At 40.7% G+C, this 16,133-nt stretch overlaps 1 protein-coding gene across 1 annotated transcript in view; it reads right to left on the bottom strand.

Annotated features, from left to right (window-relative positions):
* Positions 1-5,947: 5,947 nt before the first annotated feature.
* Positions 5,948-16,133, bottom strand: part of LOC139373475 (venom phosphodiesterase 1) — a 33,617-nt gene continuing 23,431 nt past the window's right edge. The window contains exons 19-25 of the mRNA XM_071114031.1: positions 16,036-16,081; positions 10,615-10,769; positions 10,041-10,176; positions 9,630-9,707; positions 9,164-9,296; positions 8,815-8,968; positions 5,948-7,904 (exon numbers count right to left, since the gene is read on the bottom strand). Coding sequence (XP_070970132.1) covers positions 7,731-7,904; positions 8,815-8,968; positions 9,164-9,296; positions 9,630-9,707; positions 10,041-10,176; positions 10,615-10,769; positions 16,036-16,081 — 876 coding nt within the window. The 3' untranslated portion in view covers positions 5,948-7,730. The remainder of the gene's footprint in view (positions 7,905-8,814; positions 8,969-9,163; positions 9,297-9,629; positions 9,708-10,040; positions 10,177-10,614; positions 10,770-16,035; positions 16,082-16,133) is intronic.

Here is a 16,133-nt window from a genome sequence, read left to right as displayed (position 1 = left end):
CCAGATAGCTGCAGTAGTTGCCTTGGTAAACAAACAAACAGACTTGCTAGTTTAGCTAGCTAAACCTACCGAGATAAAGTTGGTTATAATTTCACATGTTCGGTAATTCAACAGACATTCAACAGACATTCGCCAAAAGCCATTTAAAAATCTATAGGTAATTCACAGTTTGTCACAGAATCATCAAACTAGAGGATTTATTCTATAAATGTCTAACATACTTTTACAACCGTTTTTTTAGTAGAAATTCCAGTTTTGACTTGATAGAAATACATAAAATCTATAAAATGCCATTTCAAGCGGTATAAATCAATAACTAATTCACCATTAGTCACATAAACATCAAACTGGGTAGGATTTATTCTATAAATGTCTAGCATACTTTTACAACTTTTTTTAGAAGAAATTCCAGGTTTGATTTCATAGAAATACATCAAATCTATAAAATACCATTTAAAGCGGTATAAATCAATAACTAATTCACTGTTTGTCACAGAAACATCAAACTATGTATGATTTATTCTATATCCATACTTTTACAACCTTTGTTTTGAAGAAAAAGTCCACATTTGTTAGAAATACAAAATAATCTCTAAAATTCTGTTTAAAACTATATAAAATCAAAAATGTTTTCACTGATTTATGATAGAATCATCAAATTAGGTATGATGTATTCTATAAATGTCTATACTTTTACAACCTTTGCTTTGAGTAGAAATTCCAGTTTTGATATGATAGAAATACATAAAATCTCAAATAAATGACATGCCTTTGACCACAACCCTGACAGAATCACCCGTAACTGAGGTGTTAATCATCGTTGAGTATTCAGGAAATATAAATCATATAGTAATAAAGGCATACATTTGGAAAAAGCGTATGCGTTTATAAAAAAGGTATCACACATCAATGTTGTAATATCAAACATTACAATAATGTCAGTCTTTGAAATCCAAATCAGTTGAATCATCACTTGATTCAATGTGTGTACCTATTATAGTGAATTTCTGTCATAGTATGTATCTAGTATCTCTCAAAGTAGAATAATAAAATAGAGTAATGATAATAGAACATTAGAGCATTAACTCGGGTTGCAAAGGGCCGGAATGCTTCCGGAAATGTTCCATGGGACGTTGAGTCCGGGAATTTGGGGAATTTTGCTTAAATTCATCAAAAAAAGTAAACTTATAGCAGTGAACCTTTTTCGTGGGATACACAAGGCAATTATAGGTCTTGTGGCATATTTTGGTGAAACTATCCACAATTCAATTGAATTGCAACCCTCTACATGCACAGTGCATTCTTCCATCACATGTGCAGTGCACTCTTCCATGGCATTTTATAGATTTTATTTCTATAAAATCAAAACTGAAATCTTTCCTCAAAACAAAGGTTGTAAAAGTATGCTAGACATTTATAGGATAAATAATACCCAGTTTTATGTTTATGTAACAAACAGTGAAATAGTTATTGATTTGTACATTTTTTTATGATTTTTGGCGAACATCTGTTGAATGTCTGTTGAATGTCCGAATGTGTGAATATAAAACCAACTTTACCTCGGTGCCAAACCTTCAGTCCAAGCTTGATATTTATGAAATTCAAATTCAGCCATGCCAATAATGTTTTCAATTCGACTTTTGATTTCAAAAGCAGCTCAAACATTGAACATGCAAGATTGAACTATAGCCATTGAATTCTACCAGTGCTGATATAGGGAATTATAAACTGGGTGGTTCGAGCCCTGAATGCTGATTGGCTGATAGCCGTATACCACGGGTATCTATTCCACAGTTTTCCGGCGGCTAAATCTATGATGTGAAAATGAGCTGATGCAGCTATGACGTTAAAGTGATCTGATGCAGCTCGGCAGGGCTGTCTCCAGCCGAATGTGTACGCAGACTTGACACCCAATACAGCTGTCTGTATTGCGGTCGTGCCAGTCATTTTGTGTCTACCTGTCCCTTCAAGTGACCTAGCTCATTCGTTGGAGTGAGTACACTAGTGGGTCTTAAAGATAATTGTTCTTCTCCCCTTACTCACCCCCTCTCCATGCCACCCTGCTGTGGGGCGACCAGTCCAAGTCTCTCCAGGTACTCATTGACTCGGGTGCCGATGTGAGTCTCATAGACGTTACCCTGGCGTCCGACTGGGCATCCCCACTCAAGCCCTCTCCATTCCCATGGGAGTTAGAGAGCTGGATGGGCACTCTATAGGCTCGGTCACCCACCAGAACAACCTACGAGTGTCGGGGAATCACAGCGAGACGATCCAATTCCTACTGGTACACTTTTTGAGCATATGGAAAATTTCTGGGACAAACACTTATCACGTTGAGTTTATATATTTGTTCAGTATATTTATCAAGATGAATGAATATCACTCTGGTAATTGTCATCTAAACGATAAAGAAATGTGTTGGAAGTCATTTTCTCCCTCAAGCATTTTCCGAATAAATGGTCAGATAGTCAGATGGTGGACCGTTCATTCAACAAATTAATTCAACATGTGCAATCCCCGGACTGCAGGGAATGTGTAATATTGTTAGTCATCTTTTGCACTCCCATAATACAATTATGCAATGAACTAAACTCTTGAAAAAGATTGTTCTCCAACGCAGCAATGTAATCATTTCTTGAGGCAGATGATCACAATAGCTTGGAGGGGATAAGACGGGATGAAGGTTGATGGGAATATGACATCCATCTATACAGCCAATGACTCCAGGGAAGTTCCCATATTCATTGAACTCTACCTGGTAGTTGGCTTGGGCAGCAGCATCAGGGAACTTTATGTAATTGTCTTTCAGTGCACATATGGCATTGCAGACTTTGTAGACTATTCTGATAGAGTCGGTTTACTTACGCCACACAAATCTCCTGTTTCACGATGGAAGGTTCAAGATGCAAAAAACCTCAAGGTGATCAGTACTAGTAGGGAAGGTGGGATGAACCTTTCCCGAAGAGAGTCAGATGAAAGCCTTGGCTCAAGCAAACAAATTATGTCAGCTGCATTTTCTTTGTACATGCGTAAATGGTCATGGATATGCATTTCATTCAAATCATTTAGTGGGTTGCTCTGTCCATAAAATAAAATGTTATTTGTTAAATGCGCTGAATATAACAGGTATAGTAGACCTTACAGTGAAATGATTACTTATGAGCCCTTAACCAATTTATTTTCATTTAACTAGGCAAGTCAGTTGAGAACAAATTCTTTACAATGACGGCCTACCCCGGCCAAACCCGGACGACGGTGGGCCAATTGTGCGCCGTCCTATGGCACTCCCAATCACAGCCGGATGTGATTCACCCTGGATTCGAACCAGGGACTGTAGTGTCGCCTCTTGCACTGAGATGCATTGCTTTAGACTGCTGTGCCAGTCGGGAATCCAAAACCAACAATGCAGTTTTAAGAAAAATAAGGGTTAAGTAGAAAATAGATTAGTAAATGTTTTTAATAACAAACAATTATAGAGCAGCAGTAAAATAACAATAGCGAGGCTATATACCGGTACCGGTACAGAGTCAATGTGTGTGGGCAAATGTTAGTCGAGGTAATTGAGGTAATATGTTATTGTAGGTAGAGTTGAAGTGACTATGCATAGATAATAAACAGAGAGTAGCAGCAGCGTAAAAGAGAGAGGGGGGGGGGCAATGAAAATAGTCTGGGTATCCATTTGATTAGCTGTTCAAGAGTCTTATGGATTGGGGGTAGAAGCTGTTAAGAAGCCTTTTGGACCTAGACTTGGCGCTCTGGTACAGCTTGCCTTGCGGTAGCAGAGACAACAGTCTATGACTAGGGTGGCTGGAGTCTTTGACAATTTTTAGGGCCTTCCTCTGACACCACCTGGTATTGAGGTCATGGATGGCACGAAGCTTGGCCCCAGTGATGTACTGGGCCGTACTCACTACCCTCCGTAGTGCCTTGCGGTCGGAGGCCGAGCAGTTGCCATACCAGGCAGTGATGCAACCAGCCAGGATGCTCTCGATGGTGCAGCTGTAGACATTTTTGAGGGTCTGAGGACCCATGCCAAATCTTTTCAGTCTCCTGAGGGGGAATAGGCTTTGTCGTGCCCTCTTCACGACTGTCTTGGTGTGTTTGGACCATGATAGTTTGTTGGTGATATGGACACCAAGGAACTAGAACTTCTCAACCTGCTCCACTACAGCCCTGTCGATGAGAATGGGGGTGTGCTCGGTTCTCCTTTTCCTGTAGTCCACAATCATCTCCTTTGTCTTGATCACGTTGAGGGAGAGGTTGTTATCCTGGCACCACACTACCAGGTCTCTGACCTCCCTATAGGCTGTCTCATCATTGTCGGTGTTCAGGCCTACCACTGTTGTCGTCGGCAAACTTAATAATTGTGTTGGAATTGTGCCTGGCCATGCAGTCATGAGTGAACAAGGAGTACAGGAGGGGACTTGGCATGCACCCCTGAGGGGCCCCCGTGTTAAGGATCAGCGTGGTGGATGTGTTGGGGACGGCCCGTCAGGAAGTCCAGGATCCAGTTGCAGATGGAGGTGTTTAGTCCCAGGGTCCTTAGTGATGAGCTTTGAGGGCACTGGTGTTGGATGCTGAGCTGTAGTCAATGAGTATCATTCTCACATAGGTGTTCCTTTTGTCCAGGTGGGAAAGGGCAGTGTGGAATACAATAGAGATTGCATCATCTATGGATCTGTTGGGACAGTATGCAAATTGGAGTGGGTCTAGGGTTTCTGTGATAATGGTGTTGATGTGAGCCATGACCAGCCTATCAAAGCACTTCATGGCTACAGGTGTGAGTGTGATGGGTCGGTAGTCATTTTGGCAGGTTACCTTAGTGTTCTTGTGCACAGGGACTATGGTGGTCTGCTTGAAACATTTTGGTATTAGAGACTCAGTCAGGGACAAGTTAAATGTCAGTGAAGACACTTGCCAGTTGGTCAGTGCATGCTCGGAGTACACATCCTGGTAATTCGTCTGGCCCTGTGGCCTTGTGTATGTTGACCCGTTTAAAGGTCTTACTCACATCGGCTACGGAGAGCGTGATCACACAGACGTCCAGAACAGCTGATGCTCTCATGCATGCTTCAGTGTTGCTTTTCTCGAAGCGATTATAGAAGTAACTCGTCTGGTAGGCTCGTGTCACTGGGCAGCTCGTGGCTTTGCTTCCCTTTGTAGTCTGTAATAGTTTGCTAGGCCTGCCACATCTGACGAGCGTCAGAGCCGGTGTAGTACGATTCAGTCGTAGTCCTGTATTGACCCTTTGTCTATTTGGTGGTTTGTCAGAGTGCATAGCGGGATTTCTTAGGGTTAGAGACCCACTCCTTGAAAGTGGCAGCTCTACCCTTTAGCTCAGTGCGGATGTTGACTGTGGGGACGAAGTCATCAATGCATTTATTGATGAAGCCAGTGACTGATGTGGTGTACTCCTCAATGCCATTGGTGGAATCCCGGATCATATTCCAGTCTGTGCTAGCGAAACAGTCCTGTAGCTTAGCATCTTTGTCATCTGACCACTTCTTTATTGACCGAGTCACTGGTGCTTCCTGCTTTAGTTTTTGCTTTTAAGCAGGAATCAGGAGGATATAATTATGGTCAGATTTGCCAAATGGAGGGCGAGGGAGAGCTTTGTACGCGTCTCTGTGTGTGGAGTAAAGGTGGTAGATGTTTTTCCCTTTGGTTGCACATTTAACACGCTGGAAGAAATTAGGTAAAACGGATTTAAGTTTCCCTGCATTAAAGTTCCCGGTCACTAGGAGCACCGTCTATGGATGAGCGTCCTGTTTGCTTATGGCCGTATACAGCTCATTGAGTGCGGTCTTAGTGCCAGCATCGGTTTGTGGTGGTAAATAGACAGATACGAAGAATATAGATGAAAACTCTCTTGGTAAATAGTGTGGTTTACAGCTTATCATGAGATACTACCTCAGGCGAACAAAATCTTGAGACTTCCTTACTATTAGATTTCGTGCACGAGCTGTATTAACATGTTCAGCAAATTAAAAAAATAAGAAGTCAAATGGTCTTCCACAGAATTGCTGTATCTAGGCCAGCAGATAACAGTAATCCCATGTGAGGGTTTGGCTGATGGAAATACCACATTATACAGTGCCTTCGGAAAGTATTCAGACCCCTTTTTGTTAGGTTACAGCCTTATTCTAAAATTGATTACATCGTTTTTTTCCCTCATCAATCTACACACAATACTCAAAAACTTAAATATCACATTTACAAAAGTATTCAGACCCTTTATTTGTTGAAGCACCTTTGGCAGCGATTACAGCCTTGGGTCTTCTTGGGTATGACGCTACAAGCTTGGCACACCTGTATTTGGGGAGATTCTCCCATTTCTTCTCTGCAGATTCTCTCAAGCTCTGTCAGGTTGGATGGGGAGAGTTGCTGCACAGCTATTTTTGGGTATCTCCAGAGATGTTTGATCGGGTTCAAGTCCAGACTCTGGCTGGGTCACTCAAGGATATTCAGAGACTTGTCCCTAAGCCACTTCTGCATTGTCTTGGCTGTTTGCTTATGGCCGTTGTCCTGTTGGAAGGTGTGAGGTCCCCAGTATGAGGTCCTGAAACAACAAAAAAGTCTAACTCCCAACCCCTTAACTTTGTTTTTGTTTTTCTATGTAATTTAGTTAGCAGACACTCATAGCCAGAGAGATTTGCTGTAAGTGGTGTAATAGTAGAATGTATGTCAAAAAGAAACTGTTGCTCATCTGGTCTCCCCCTCACTAAAATAATATTATACTTCTCCGCACAGGCATCCAGCTGTCAAAATGAGGCCCTCTGGAGCAGGTTTTCATCAAGGATTTCTCTGTACTTTGCTCTGTTCATCTTTGCCTCGATCCTGACTAGTCTCCCAGTCCCTGCCACTGAAAAACAACCCACAGCATGATGCTGCCACCACCATGCTTCATCGTAGGGATGGTGCCAGGTTTCCTCCAGACATGACATTTAGCACTCAGGCCAAAGAGTTCAATCTTGGTTTCATCAGGCCAGAGAATCTTGTTTCTCATGGTCTGAGAGTCTTTAGGTGCCTTTTGGCAAACTCCAAGCGGGCTGTCATGTGCCTTTTACTGAGGAGTGGCTTCCGTCTGGCCACTCTACCATAAAGGCCTGATTGGTGGAGTGCTGCAGAGATGGTTGTCCCTCTGGAAGGTTCTCCCATCTCCATAGAGGAACTCTAGAGCTCTTGCAGAGTGACCATCGGGTTCTTGGTCACCTCCCTGACCAAGGCCCTTCTCCCCCGATTGCTCAGTTTGGCCGGGCGGCCAGCTCTAGGAAATTTCTAAAAACGTGTTTTCGCTTTGTCATTAGGGGGTATTGTGTGTAGATTGATGAGGATTTTTTTTATTGAATCCATTTTAGAATAAGGCTGTAACATAACAAAATGTGGAAAAAGTCAAGGGGTCTGAACACATTCCGAAGGCACTTTCCGAAGTCATTTAGCTGATATGTTTTCCTGTAATTGTTAAACAGGTCTTTCTGTGGAAGTCAGAAGATTAGGGGATAATCTCTGCACAGGAATTTAAGGGTGGAAAATACTTGTGTGGTGATTGGCCTACAGAAGCATTGTACATGTTTCATGACATTTGCATTCCTCCCTGCATTGATTTGAATCATGAAATATTTATTAACAAGTGGATAAATACCCACACTAGACAAACTAAATAAAATGTATGTTTTTATAATGATCAAATACCTCTACCAATACATGTATATTTCAAAAGGTCATTCATTTCAAGGTCTTCTGTGAATGGCAGCAGTTGGGCGAGTCTTTACTTTTAGAAGTTCCGGGATAGGCCTGGTGCTGCCTTGATAGAAATCCAATCCTGTGAGCCACTCTACATCTCTGACACGTGATTGGTGGAACCACAGGTGGTCTTCAACCCATAGAGATGCCGTGTCACCATTCTGTGGAAGTATAAAAACAAGCGGATCAGTGACACAGACCCTAATTATCACTACTTAGGTGTTGACACAACAAGACAGAGGTACAGACAAAAACAACGAGATCAAGTTGCAAACCAAAACATCATGATAGTTGCCAGGTGTTGGGAAAGGGGCATGCAAAAGTTGACTGTCTTCAAAACAGATGAAAGTTTGGGTGTTTTCTCAACTTTATAAAACTTCTCTATGTGTTTGTCAGTGGTAGGAGAAAGAGAAAATAGGATAATTTTGGTCATAAAGTCAGTCTAATCTAAAATGGAGTTTGGAACTTCAGTGCGTCACAACGAGTAAATGAAGGTTGGGTTTGGATTACAATTATGTCAACAAACCATGCCCCCTTTTGCCAATCTCCAAGGCAGGCTAGCTAACGTTAACTAGCAAGGCATGCTAGCTAACTTTTTAGCTAATGTTAGCTTACCTAGCTAGCTAGCTACCTCATTACAAATTGGTTAGGTCATAGCTTATACAAGTGTATTGTCTAGATACTACTGGTTATGTAACATTATCATTTGATAATGCTAGAGAGGCAGGCTAGCTAGCTAACGTTAGACACAATCCACGTTAAACACAATCCACATCAAGGTGCGAACCAGGGGTTTCCCACCAAAACAGGGAAAGGGAAAGGGTCATGCAAAAGGTTACTCTGTCTTCAAAACAGATTAAAGTATAGGTTTTTTCTCAACTTTACAACACAATTGTTTTGCATTTCACTACGTGTTTGTCAGTAGTAGGAGAGAGTACAGAATGTACATCATTCCAAAACACTCTGTACTTGCAATTCAAGTACTTAGACCTGTCCAGTTTTTCTTGTTTTTTGGTTGTTGTTTTTTACAAAGAAAGTGTGCAGTGCTTTGAGGTGATATGGTTGCCTTACATTACAGTTCTCTGAGTTGTCCGCTTTGTGTGGTATCAAGAAGGAAACGGTCTGTAGCTCATTGTTACAGCTGCTCACTGGTTGCGAGTCCTTACAGCTGGTGAGAACTGCAAAGTAATGGGTTGGGATTGGAATCTGTGTACCTGTTACAAACCTTAATGAAAACAAGAAATAAAACACTGGTTAAGACTGAAGTGTCTGGCATCGCTGCAATCCTGTGTGCCCCATTGATAGCGCTCTGCAACACTACGTGTTTCATGAGTGCCTTTTGTGAGATTTAGAAACTTTGCTTCCTCTCTGCTCCATGTTATAACACACCATTTTGTATGATAAAGAAAAGCTCACATACTGTTCTATCTGGTCTTGAGAATCAAACTGTCCGTCGTAGTTGAAGTCAAATGCCGGGCCTGTCACCACATTAATGCCATTATATTGACTGGCATATTTTTTCAGCAATGTAGTGTGGAAGTAATCCCAGATCTCTATAAAATAAAGACATGTGCATCTATTTATCATGAGCTGAAGCTACTTGTATGACGTGTGGTGTTGACTGTTTGCTGTGTCTGTTTTGTTTGTTGACGTTCTTTTATGTTGTGTGAAAACTAAATACAAATTGAATCACAAAAAAAAGTACATATAAATAATAATAAATGAAAATAAATTAATGTTTAATTATATAACATGTAGGAGACGTGAGTAAGGGAGAGAAGTAGAGAGACACGCTGAATTAGTGTACAGTGAGTGAACAAGAGAGGAAAAAATGAGTTTGAAGTAAGCAAGAGGGAGCTGTCTCAGACTGTGAAGAGTGTACGTACTCTTAAACTCAGGATACATCGGTACAACATTGCTCATCAACAGGCCATCATACTCCTCCTCTGCTGTCTTGTTGAGATCTGGGCGTCACAAGAAATAACACAAACAACAAGATAGTCTTATTGAAGTAACCTCCTCATTATTTTGACAGCTGGATGCCTGGGCGGAGAAGTATAATATTATGTTAGTGAGGGGGAGACCAGATGAGCAAAAGTTTCTTTTTGACATACATTCTACTATTACATCACTTACAGCAAATCTCTCTGGCTATGAGTGTCTGCTAACTAAATTACATAGAAAAACAAAAACAAAGTTAAGGGTTTGGGAGTCAGACTTCTTTGTTGTTTCAGATGTATTCTGTTTGCTTAAGATTAGTGTATTTGAAAGTATAGATGTAAAATCATCCCGCATACTGGGAGGGTAGAGGAAACCGTGGGTAATGTTCCTGGCTGGAGCATACTGGCCACATCTGGGACTTTTATCTGCCGGGATGCGGACATCAGCCCTCAGACAGTCTGGTGTGACTGCTGGCAAAGGGTCCATGTTTTCCTAAAGAGGGTGACAAAGAAGAGGAAATTACAAAGGTCCTTCCTGCATTACTCACATCCACTCTCCACATCCTTTTGAAAACATCCAAGGGAAGCAAGGACAACATTGGAGAAGACAATAGCAAAAAAAGCAACCTTGGATCTTCTCCAATGCATTTTGACAAGGATGACCCCTGTACTTTGTATGTCAATTTACATTCCAACCTTCCTTTAGATATAATTTAATCAAAGTGGATGATCTCTGAGAGGCAATGTTTAAACTCATCATAGCTCATGTTTGACGAAAGAACAGATCATTTGAAGACTTGTGGACATTCACATATCATTCACATATCAAAGTAAGAATTAACCGAAAGTTCAAATTAATGTGTCTAACAAATTACACTTGATCAGTTACTGATTTGTAAAAATGATGGCCTTTAGATGAAATGACTCTTACAGGTTTGTCCAAAGTGTATGAGTTCCACACTGGCATGAGGGATTTTTTGCTATAGGCGTTGACAAAGCCCTGATGATACAGTAAGCAGTAGTCATTGCTGGGTTGCAGCATTATTGGTCTTCCAAACAACATGTGCTTCTGCTCAACAGCTTTCACTGAAAGTGAGTAGACAAACAGATGTCAGATAAAGATGTACCATGCAGAAATCACTCTGCCATTTCCTGATTGTAAAAATTTGAATAGTTTGCCTAATTTCAATGTATGTAACAAAACAATCATTGTACCATATAACCAGCTGTGAATTTCCCATAACCATACGTATTACTGTATGTTTGAAGCTGGTGTACAAAACCTAAAGTAAAAGACGCAAAAACAAAATTTAACCTGTTGAGTGTAGGGGGCAGTATTTTGGTGTTTGGATGAAAAACATACCCAAATTAAACTGCCTATTTCTCAGGCACAGAAGCTAGAATATGCATATAATTGTCGGATTAGGATAGAAAACACTCTAAAGTTTCCAAAACTGTCAAAAATATTGTCTGTGAGTATAACAGAACTGATATTGCAGGTGAAAACCTGAGGAAAATCCAACTAGGAAGTGCCTCTTATTTTGAAAGCTCCCTGTTCCATTGCATGCCTTCCCTCCATTTAAAGTGATATCAATCAGATTCCTTTCCCTATTGCTTCCACATGGTGTGAACAGTCTTTAGACATAGTTTCAGCCTTTTATTCTGAAAAGTGAGCGAGAACGATCACATTGCGTCAGTGGATGGCTGGGTGCCAGCAGAGCTTTGCATGCGCAACAGCTTGGAGCAGACATTTTCTCTCTCTCTCCTATTGAAAAAGCTACGGTCCGGTTGAAATATTATTGTATTGTTGTATTATTTTCCAAAGAGCAGATAGTGCGCCATGTTCGTTCTCCCTTGCTATCAAGTTTACCAGATAGCTGCAGTAGTTGCCTTGGTAAACAAACAAACAGACTTGCTAGTTTAGCTAGCTAAACCTACCGAGATAAAGTTGGTTATAATTTCACATGTTCGGTAATTCAACAGACATTCAACAGACATTCGCCAAAAGCCATTTAAAAATCTATAGGTAATTCACAGTTTGTCACAGAATCATCAAACTAGAGGATTTATTCTATAAATGTCTAACATACTTTTACAACCGTTTTTTTAGTAGAAATTCCAGTTTTGACTTGATAGAAATACATAAAATCTATAAAATGCCATTTCAAGCGGTATAAATCAATAACTAATTCACCATTAGTCACATAAACATCAAACTGGGTAGGATTTATTCTATAAATGTCTAGCATACTTTTACAACTTTTTTTAGAAGAAATTCCAGGTTTGATTTCATAGAAATACATCAAATCTATAAAATACCATTTAAAGCGGTATAAATCAATAACTAATTCACTGTTTGTCACAGAAACATCAAACTATGTATGATTTATTCTATATCCATACTTTTACAACCTTTGTTTTGAAGAAAAAGTCCACATTTGTTAGAAATACAAAATAATCTCTAAAATTCTGTTTAAAACTATATAAAATCAAAAATGTTTTCACTGATTTATGATAGAATCATCAAATTAGGTATGATGTATTCTATAAATGTCTATACTTTTACAACCTTTGCTTTGAGTAGAAATTCCAGTTTTGATATGATAGAAATACATAAAATCTCAAATAAATGACATGCCTTTGACCACAACCCTGACAGAATCACCCGTAACTGAGGTGTTAATCATCGTTGAGTATTCAGGAAATATAAATCATATAGTAATAAAGGCATACATTTGGAAAAAGCGTATGCGTTTATAAAAAAGGTATCACACATCAATGTTGTAATATCAAACATTACAATAATGTCAGTCTTTGAAATCCAAATCAGTTGAATCATCACTTGATTCAATGTGTGTACCTATTATAGTGAATTTCTGTCATAGTATGTATCTAGTATCTCTCAAAGTAGAATAATAAAATAGAGTAATGATAATAGAACATTAGAGCATTAACTCGGGTTGCAAAGGGCCGGAATGCTTCCGGAAATGTTCCATGGGACGTTGAGTCCGGGAATTTGGGGAATTTTGCTTAAATTCATCAAAAAAAGTAAACTTATAGCAGTGAACCTTTTTCGTGGGATACACAAGGCAATTATAGGTCTTGTGGCATATTTTGGTGAAACTATCCACAATTCAATTGAATTGCAACCCTCTACATGCACAGTGCATTCTTCCATCACATGTGCAGTGCACTCTTCCATGGCATTTTATAGATTTTATTTCTATAAAATCAAAACTGAAATCTTTCCTCAAAACAAAGGTTGTAAAAGTATGCTAGACATTTATAGGATAAATAATACCCAGTTTTATGTTTATGTAACAAACAGTGAAATAGTTATTGATTTGTACATTTTTTTATGATTTTTGGCGAACATCTGTTGAATGTCTGTTGAATGTCCGAATGTGTGAATATAAAACCAACTTTACCTCGGTGCCAAACCTTCAGTCCAAGCTTGATATTTATGAAATTCAAATTCAGCCATGCCAATAATGTTTTCAATTCGACTTTTGATTTCAAAAGCAGCTCAAACATTGAACATGCAAGATTGAACTATAGCCATTGAATTCTACCAGTGCTGATATAGGGAATTATAAACTGGGTGGTTCGAGCCCTGAATGCTGATTGGCTGATAGCCGTATACCACGGGTATCTATTCCACAGTTTTCCGGCGGCTAAATCTATGATGTGAAAATGAGCTGATGCAGCTATGACGTTAAAGTGATCTGATGCAGCTCGGCAGGGCTGTCTCCAGCCGAATGTGTACGCAGACTTGACACCCAATACAGCTGTCTGTATTGCGGTCGTGCCAGTCATTTTGTGTCTACCTGTCCCTTCAAGTGACCTAGCTCATTCGTTGGAGTGAGTACACTAGTGGGTCTTAAAGATAATTGTTCTTCTCCCCTTACTCACCCCCTCTCCATGCCACCCTGCTGTGGGGCGACCAGTCCAAGTCTCTCCAGGTACTCATTGACTCGGGTGCCGATGTGAGTCTCATAGACGTTACCCTGGCGTCCGACTGGGCATCCCCACTCAAGCCCTCTCCATTCCCATGGGAGTTAGAGAGCTGGATGGGCACTCTATAGGCTCGGTCACCCACCAGAACAACCTACGAGTGTCGGGGAATCACAGCGAGACGATCCAATTCCTACTGGTTGAGTCTCCGCAGGTTCCCGTGGTATTGGGATTCACTTGGCTCCATCAACACAATCCCTCCATTGACTGGGCTACTGGTGCCATCGTGGGCTGGAGCCCGTCCTGCCACAATCGTTGCCTGAAGTCAGCTCTGCCTGCCCCGGGACGTCTTCCTGGGGGCTTGGAAATTGCCCCGAACCTCTCCACCAGCCCCACTGAGTACCAGGACCCCCGGGAGGGGTTCAGTAAGGCCTGGGCCACTTCACTTCTGCAGCACCGACCGGTATCCAAGAAGGTCAAACCAGATGCGCTGGCACGCCGCTATAGCGCCGCGGCTACGCCGCTATAGCGCCGCGGCTACACCCCCGTCCCCCCTGCTCCAAGATCATTAGCTCCTCTGCTGTTCGTCCTCTGTTGCCCGGTACCCTCTGTATACCTCCTACCTTTCCTAGAATTAAAGCCATGTCTCACAGCCCTTTGTCTTCTGTTTCCAAGTTTGTCCTGTCAGCTCCAGTCTTTTCCCAGCCTCTTTTTCTTGTCCTCCTGGTTTTTACTCTGAGCCTGTACCTTTGCCCCACTACCCACTACTCTGGATTATCGAGCCCTGCCTGCCTTGACCTGTCGTTTGCCTGCCCCTGTTACAATAAACATTGTTACTTCACACAGTCTGCACTTGGGTCTTACCTTGACACCTGAGAGTTGGAAGTGATTGTGTTAGCTGTGTTGTTGGCTAGCTCATCTGAACAACAGTATCCCGACGAGTGAGCACGTTTTTTTTATGCCAGTCAAAATCACGCCTCATTAGCTCATTGTTATGGATGTATCCAAATAAATGTTACTAGAAAACAGCTTAAACGAATACAAAAGCAGCTACATTGCTGTTATTCTGGCTGCACTTTTTGACTTGACTGTAAGTTAGGCGTAGTTGGCTAGCTAGAAAGCATGGGATAAGAAAAGGCTGGCAACGGAACATTTAGAACCAGCGACTGGGTCGTGTCCATAAAAAATAAAAAATACTGAACGACTGGGTCTTGTCTCTGGCAACGGAACCGATAGAACGAACGAGCAGCCGGCTTGGGTAGCAACTCTAGATTTGTGTTGGGACTATATCTTGTGGAAGGATGAAATAGTATGAATAAATTAATCAAAATAATGTTTTTTTTATGAAAATATGACAATCATTATTTGAATATGTTGGTAACCCGTTGTATAAAAGTGATAATGCCCTCGAATCCAGTGTTTGGAGGATATATTGGCACGGTTTTCTAACACCAATGTATCCTCCAAACACCGGCATCTCAGGAATTATCACTTAAATAATGCACGCTCTAGAATGCCCTTCAAGGCAATCAGAAACAGGTATTCAACAATGCCATAGATTTGGTAAAGGAGTCAATGGGATGCAGACGCATTGACCAGATTGGTGCACATTCAACAAATCTGTTCTAACAATGTGGCTATTCTTCAAATCTGTCCTGATTTATGTATTGTAACAGGCCCACAATGTGGTTACTTAAATCCGATTAGGATATATTTGGCTGCATACCATGTAGAAGTTGTCCCTTTTCAGGTTAAGAAGTGACTGCTAAATGCTAACTTTCGTTCATATAAGCTGGTTAGCATAGCTAGCATACAGAAATCGGTGGTGCTCATTTGCACTTCCAGAATTTAAATCAATTTCTTAATTTCCTTTACTAATGTGTTATAATTTTAGCTAGCAGTGTTCAGCTGTTATCAGCCAATGGCTAGCAGTTTCTTACTGGCAGTAAAAAACATGATTGAATTATTTAAATAATTTATTTAACATTAAATCTTGTAAACAATTCATGGTAATTCATAGTAACCTCGTAAACATTTCATTTAGGCAGGGCGTTTATTTGAAACAGGCATTTATTTGCTGAAATGTGTGCTCTTGTCCGGCTATTAAAAGGGACAGGTGACTATTTGAGACTGCGTTTAAATGACGTTTTACGGTATACCACAACCCCCCCCAGGTGCCTTATTGCTATTATAAACTGGTTACCAACGTAATTAAAACAGTAAAATAATTTTGGTATATCACGGCTTTCAGACAATCAGCATTCAGGGCTCAAGCCAACCAGTTTATAATGAAGTATTATTGCTAAACTCAATGTACCATCTGGTATCATAATTGATTGTTAATCATGACAATATTCCGGCAATAATCTGTCCATACTGTCTCTCGCACAATATTTACCTTCAGCAGCTGTCAGATTCAGACGACTATTTGGATTAGTTACACCCTGGAAAGAAACAAGGATGTTGTTATAGATAAGACTCTGACAATATTGATCC

The sequence above is a fragment of the Oncorhynchus clarkii genome, chromosome 18, assembly GCF_045791955.1.
Source record: "Oncorhynchus clarkii lewisi isolate Uvic-CL-2024 chromosome 18, UVic_Ocla_1.0, whole genome shotgun sequence".
Lineage (NCBI taxonomy): Eukaryota > Metazoa > Chordata > Actinopteri > Salmoniformes > Salmonidae > Oncorhynchus > Oncorhynchus clarkii.
This window is presented reverse-complemented; position numbering and strand designations above follow the sequence as displayed.